This window comes from Somniosus microcephalus, chromosome 2 (genome assembly GCF_052327205.1).
Source record: "Somniosus microcephalus isolate GS21.2 chromosome 2, FLI_Smic_1.0, whole genome shotgun sequence".
In the NCBI taxonomy this organism is placed as follows: domain Eukaryota; kingdom Metazoa; phylum Chordata; class Chondrichthyes; order Squaliformes; family Somniosidae; genus Somniosus; species Somniosus microcephalus.
Genome location: NC_140988.1, coordinates 383,353,228 through 383,360,081, shown reverse-complemented (window position 1 = coordinate 383,360,081; position 6,854 = coordinate 383,353,228). Strand labels below are relative to the sequence as shown.

General features: G+C 50.6%; 1 protein-coding gene across 1 annotated transcript; it reads right to left on the bottom strand.

Moving 5' to 3' along the window:
• Positions 1-4,410: 4,410 nt before the first annotated feature.
• LOC147123808 (uncharacterized) lies at positions 4,411-5,612 on the bottom strand. The gene is made up of 2 exons (XM_086004674.1): positions 5,580-5,612; positions 4,411-5,531 (listed from the first exon to the last, which is right to left on the bottom strand). Exons 1-2 carry the CDS (start codon positions 5,610-5,612, stop codon positions 4,491-4,493), a joined length of 1,074 nt encoding a protein of 357 aa, XP_085860800.1. The 3' UTR covers positions 4,411-4,490.
• Positions 5,613-6,854: the final 1,242 nt, after the last annotated feature.

Sequence of the window (6,854 nt, the reverse complement as noted above, 5' to 3'; positions counted from 1 at the left end):
ACGCAGTTCGACTAAGTATTCCGCATTGCTTTCATCTTGCCTCTGGGTTCTGGCGTAAAATTTAAATCGTTCAGCCAGCATCAACGGTGTGGGGTTCAAGTGATCCTTCAACACTGTTACGATCTCTTCGAAGGTCTGGTCCACTGGTTTAACTGGTGCTATTAGATGTTTCAAAAGCCCGTATGTTTTTGCTCCCATCGAATTTAACAAAGTTATTGCCTTGTTGTCATCCTCAATTTCGTTGGCTACGCAATATATTTCTATGCGTTCCACATACGTGGCCCAGTCTTCTATTTCTGCATTAAAGTCATTAATATTTCCTCGCTTAGGCATCTTCTTCTCTTTTTGAGAACAGTACAAGTATTACTTTACTTATTATTAATTTTCTTCTCTCTTCTTGAGAACACACCAGCCTTTCTGAAAAATCTTATTACTTTTCTGAAATTCTTAATAATTTCCAAGATGGCGGTTTCCCGCTTCTTCCTTCTTCTTCAGCGGTTTTCCCCGAAAAATGGCGGCTTCCCCGCGCTTCTCGCTCTCCCCGCCCACTTCAATGGCGGTTTTCCCGCGCTTGGCGGTCTTCACCCGGTCCCCCGACGCCGTCTGTCAGCCCGAGTGCGGTCCTTATCTATAATGCGATCGCTGGATCGCGAAGCGGCTGCCGGCCCTTATCTGTAGATCCGATCGCTCTCGCGGCTCTCGGCCCTTATCTGGAGATGCGATCGCTGGCTTGCAACGCCTCCCGCTCGGCTCTGGCTCCCCCGCTCGCGTGGCTCTCGGCTCTGACACTCCCGCGCCTACTCGCAGGCTCAGCGCTTCGTGGCAGCGGTTGCTGCACGGCTTCTCACATTGCCCGCGGTCCGGCTGTCACCCGACGCCGTTGGACCCGAATGCTTTGCCCTTCTCCTCCAAATACTTCTACCCCGTTTTTAATTTTTTTTAATTTGTTTTAACTACTCACAGTCTCTTCGGCCGCCTTGTTTTAGGCTGATTGGCTCGCTCAAGATGTGGTAGCAGGGTAATCTGTGCCTGTTGCTGCCGCAGCTTTGCTGTTAATCTTCCAGCTTCCAGTAGTACTATACTTTTAGTAGACGGAGCCTCGTGTTTTCTTTTTGAAGCTCTCTGCTACTGGTTAGTCTTGCCGCAGGGTACGATCGGACTCGTCGACACTGTAAAGTCTGTAGGTTGTGCAGTAAATAACTTCAGAGACTTTAGAAGTACAAACAAAACAGGTCTTTACTATTCAGAGGTCTGGGCGATTTCTGCCCTAGTTAACGTATCACAACCCTTATATACTGGTGTGGTCACTATCGGTATTACAGTATACATGAGCCAATAAATAGTGCCACCCTGAAGTAGTGCTCTTAAAGGCGAACGGTCACATTCTATAGTTCCCTTAAAGGTAAACGGTTACATACACAACAGAGATACAGCCAGTAACAGGGTGCCGGGGGGTAGTTACTGAGTGACCGTGTGAGGGAGCTGGATTAACATCAGTAGAGATACAGCCAGTAACAGGGTGCTGGGGGGTAGTTACTGAGTGACCGTGTGAGGGAGCTGGATTAACATCAGTAGAGATACAGTCAGTAACAGGGTGCCGGGGGAGGTGTTACTGAGTGACAGTGTGAGGGAGCTGGATTAACATCAGTAGAGATACAGCCAGTAACACAGGGCGCTGGGGGAGGGGTTACTGAGTGACAGTGTGAGGGAGCTGGATTAACATCAGTAGAGATACAGTCAGTAACACAGGGCGCTGGGGGAGAGGGGTTACTGAGTGACAGTGTGAGGGAGCTGGATTAACATCAGTAGAGATACAGTCAGTAACAGGGCGCAGGGGGAGGGTTGCTGAGTGACCGTGTGAGGGAGCTGGATTAACATCAGTAGAGATACAGCCAGTAACAGGGTGCCGGGGGGCAGTTACTGAAACTGACTGTATCTCGACTGTTAAACTCTCAGTTAGATTGAGGCTCACACAAACACCATTACTCAAGTCCTGGATTAAATGCTTGTTCTGATGAGGCAGGCTCAGTTTCGCTAGCTAGTTTCGAGGGCTGTCATCTCCCTCGATAACTCTCTCCCAACAGTGTCCGACTCTCCCTTGTGTTTCCCGGGCCGGCCGAAAGGTGGGGTGAGAGGGGTGGGGGCTATTCTTCATTTGAGAGATCAGACCGCGTGTTGGCAGACTGTTGCACTCTGGGAAGCATCACCAGGTGGCATTCTGAGTATCACACGAGGGTTTACTGGGCAATGATCAGGAACAAGAACCCTGGCTGATCTTGTCTCCTTTCTACTTAGATCAGCTAACTCGGCAACAATATTTTTTGGTCCAAAAGAATGCAGGATGGAAAGACACCCTCTTTAAGGATGTGTTCTGTGTGGTGTGTATTTTAATTCACCTCCCATTTCTTTGAAGGACAGAATAAACAGGAGCCGCACAGGTTTTATTTGTAAGATGAGAATAATCTGCTGCTTTGCACAGTCGGTGCGTTAAGACAGCGTATAACCTTTAACCTGTCGGCTCGGTTCAAATACAGGCCGGACTCCATGACGGGGATCTGGCTGATACTGGAGTCACCACTGCAACGTGGACTCAAATCTCGTCGCGTTTGATGGGGATCAGTTCTCTCTGGCTGGAGATTGGTGAGGCTCTATTTTATTGCAGAGGCGTCGGTTCAAAGCCAGCCTGGACTCCGGCTGAAGAATAATGGGCCTTATCGGGCTAGAGTCCAGGATAGGGGAGAGTGTACATGGGCTGTGGGAGGAGATTAAATGGGTGGATAGAGTCCATGTTAGGAGAGAGTGTACATGGGCTGTGGGAGGAGATTAAATGGGTGGGTAGAGTCCATGTTAGGGGAGAGTGTACATGGGCTGTGGGAGGAGATTAAATGGGTGGATAGAGTCCATGTTAGGAGAGAGTGTACATGGGCTGTGGGAGGAGATTAAATGGGTGGGTAGAGTCCATGTTAGGAGAGAGTGTACATGGGCTGTGGGAGGAGATTAAATGGGTGGGTAGAGTCCATGATAGGGGAGAGTGTACATGGGCTGTGGGAGGAGATTAAATGGGTGGGTAGAGTCCATGACAGGGGAGAGTGTACATGGGCTGTGGGAGGAGATTAAATGGGAGGGTAGAGTCCATGATAGGGGAGAGTGTACATGGGCTGTGGGGGGAGATTAAATGGGAGGGTAGAGTCCATGATAGGATAGAGTGTACATCGGCTGTGGGGGGAGATTAAATGGGTGGGTAGAGTCTGTGATAGGGGAGAGTGTACATGGGCTGTGGGAGGAGATTAAATGGGTGGGTAGAGTCCATGATAGGGGAGAGTGTACATGGGCTGTGGGAGGGGATTGAATGGGAGGGTAGAGTCCATGATAGGATAGAGTGTACATGGGCTGTGGGAGGAGATTGGGTGGGTAGAGTCCATGATAGGGGAGAGTGTTCATGGGCTGTGGGAGGAGATTAAATGGGTGGGTAGCATCCATGATACGGGAGAGTGTACATGGGCTGTGGGAGGGGATTAAATGGGAGGGTAGAATCCATGATAGGATAGAGTGTACATGGGCTGTGGGGGGAGATTAAATGGGTGGGTAGAGTCCATGATAGGGGAGAGTGTACATGGGCTGTGGGAGGAGATTAAATGGGTGGGTAGAGTCCATGATAGGGGAGAGTGTACACGGGCTGTGGGCGGAGATTTAATGGTAGGGTAGAGTCCATGATGGGGGAGAGTGTACATGTGCTGTGGGAGGAGATTAAATGGGTGGGTAGAGTCCATGATAGGATGGAGTGTACATGGGCTGTGGGAGGAGATTAAATGGGTGGGTAGAGTCCATGATAGGGGAGAGTGTACACGGGCTGTGGGAGGAGATTTAATGGTAGGTTAGAGTCCATGATGGGGGAGAGTGTACATGTGCTGTGGGAGGAGATTAAATGGGTGGGTAGAGTCCATGATAGGGGAGAGTGTACATGGGCTGTGGGAGGAGATTAAATGGATGGGTAGAGTCCATGATAGGGGAGAGTGTACATGGGCCGTGGGAGGAGATTAAATGGGAGGGTAGAGTCCATGATGGGGGAGAGTGTACATGAGCTGTGGGAGGAGATTGGGTGGGTAGAGTCCATGATAGGGGAGAGTGTACATGGGCTGTGGGAGGAGATTAAATGGGAGGGTAGAGTCCATGATGGGGGAGAGTGTACATGGGCTGTGGGAGGAGATTAAATGGGAGGGTAGAGTCCATGATAGGATAGAGTGTACATGGGCTGTGGGAGGAGATTAAATGGATGGGTAGAGTCTGTGATAGGGGAGAGTGTATATGGGTTGTGGGTGGGTAGAGTCCATGATAGGATAGAGTGTATACCGACAATGAGATAATCTGTTTTAGTGATGTTGGTTGATGGATAAATATTGCCCAGGACACCGTTGGGAACTCCCCTGCTCCTCTTCGAATAGTGCCATGGGATCTTATTCATCCACCTGAGAGGGCAGCGGGGCCTCAGTTTAACGTCTCATCCAAAAGACGGTACCTCCGACAGTGCAGCATTCCCTCAGTGCTGCATTGGGAGTGTCAGCCTGGTGTACGGGGCTTAGGTCTCTGGAGTAGGGTTTGAACCCACAACCTAATGATTCAGTCGCGAGAATGCTACTTACTGAGCCATGGTTGAGACTTTGACTCCTTGTTCTACCTTCAAATAAATACTGATTGTCCAAAGACCCAGGTGTCCTTTTGGTACTTGCAGTGGGGATAGTAGACTCCACTTTGCATATGGAGCGTGAGCTGGAAGCGGGGAGGCAGGGTGTGCTCGGCTCCACCCACTCGCGCAGGTGCATGTCTATCTCGGACTTTGCCTTGACCAGGTGCCGTTTCTTGGGAAGGTCGATGACGTGCACCGGCTTGAATTCCTCGGGTATCCTTATCCTATGGTAACTGGAACCCGGGAACAACTCCCTCTTGATGACATCAAAAGGCAGGGTTGGCAGGGGCTCCGATCTCATCCCAACCTTGGCCCTCAGCTCAGGGTGGCCCGCGCTGTCCAGCGCCAGCTCGTGAAAGGGCCCAAAGTCGTGCTGTTGGACCAGGATTTCCGGGCTGATATCCGGATTGGCCTCCACCTGTCTGGAGATATCCGTCACCGGGGGCATAGCCGGATTGGTACTGACGTTCCAGATTGGCTTGATCAGGCAGACGGGGGCCTTGCCCTCGCGAGGTGCGTTGCAGGTCACGGTTTGCGAGCCTGGGATCTCGGGGACACCCCCCCTCTCCTTCCCACTTCGCACCCACAGCAGCCCAGCCTTTACCCATCCCGGACCCCCCTCCGATCGGCAGGGACCCTTGGGCTTTGTGAGCTGCACGACTTTGAGCGTCTTTTTGCCGCTGCTGGTCTCGCCAGTCTTCACCGACTCCCTCAGCTGTTCGAGCACCTGTTCCGCGGCGGTCCTGCGCGGCTTGTAGAAGCTGGAAGATGTCCTCACTATATTGGGCAGGTTCTTCTTCTCTAGCCACAGTGTGTAGGACTCATTGGTGAAGTAATCCTGCTCTTCCTACATCAAAACAAATAAAATCATCAGAACCCTTTAATACATTTAAACCTTAGTAAAAAGCTTGTTTTCATATCTTCGCATTCTTCATAGAGTCATAGAGTCATAGAGTTTTACAGCACAGAAAGAGGCCCTTCGGCCCATCGTGTCTGCGCCGCCCATCCATCCCTGTCCAGTCTAATCCCATTTTCCAGCATTTGGTCCATAGCCTTGTATGCAATGGCATTCCAAGTGCTCATCCAAATGCTTCTTGAATGTTGTGAGGGTTCCTGCCTCTACCACCCTTTTGGGCATTGAGTTCCACATTCCAACCACCCTCTGGGTGAAAAAGTTCCTCCTCAAATCCCCTCTAAATCTCCTGCCCCTTACCCTGAATCTATGCCCCCTTGTTATTGACCCCCCTACTAAGGGGAAAAGTTCCTCTTTGTCTACCCTATCTATGCCCCTCATCATTTTGTATACCTCAATCAGGTCCCCCCTCAGCCTTCTTTGCTCCAAGGAAAACAACCCCAGCCTGTTTAGTCTTTCTTCATAGCTGAGGCGCTCCATCCCAGGTAGCATCCTGGTGAATCTTCTCTGCACCCTCTCCAAAGCAATCACATCCTTCCTATAGTGAGGCGACCAGAACTGCACACAGTACTCCAGCTGTGGCCTCACCAGCGTTTTGTACAGCTCCATCATAACCTCCCTGCTCTTATATTCTATGCCTCGGCTAATGAAGGCAAGTATCCCATATGCCTTTTTAACCACCTTATCTACCTGTTCCGCTGCCTTCAGGGATCTATGTACATGTACACCAAGGTCCCTCTGACCCTCTGTACTTCCTAGGGTCCTACCACTCATTGTGTATTCCCTTGCCTTATTTGTCCGTCCAAAATGCATCACCTCGCACTTTTCAGGGTTAAATTCCATTTGCCACTTTTCCGCCCATCTGACCAACCCGTTAATATCGTCCTGTAGCCTAAGGCTTTCCTCCTCACAATTGACCACCCCACCAATTTTCATGTCATCTGCGAAGTTGCTGATCATACCTTTTACATTCTCATCCAAATCATTTATGTAGATCACAAACAACAAGGGACCCAGCACCGATCCCTGAGGTACCCCACTGGACACAGGCTTCCAGTCACAAAAGCAACCTTCGACCATCACCCTCTGCCTCCTGCCACTCAGCCAGTTTAGGATCCAACGCGCCAAGGCACCCTGGATCCCATGGGCTCTTACCTTCTTGACCAGTCTCCTATGCGGGACTTTGTCAAAGGCTTTACTGAAGTCCATGTAAACCACATCCACAGCATTTCCCTCATCCACCCCCCTCGTCACCCC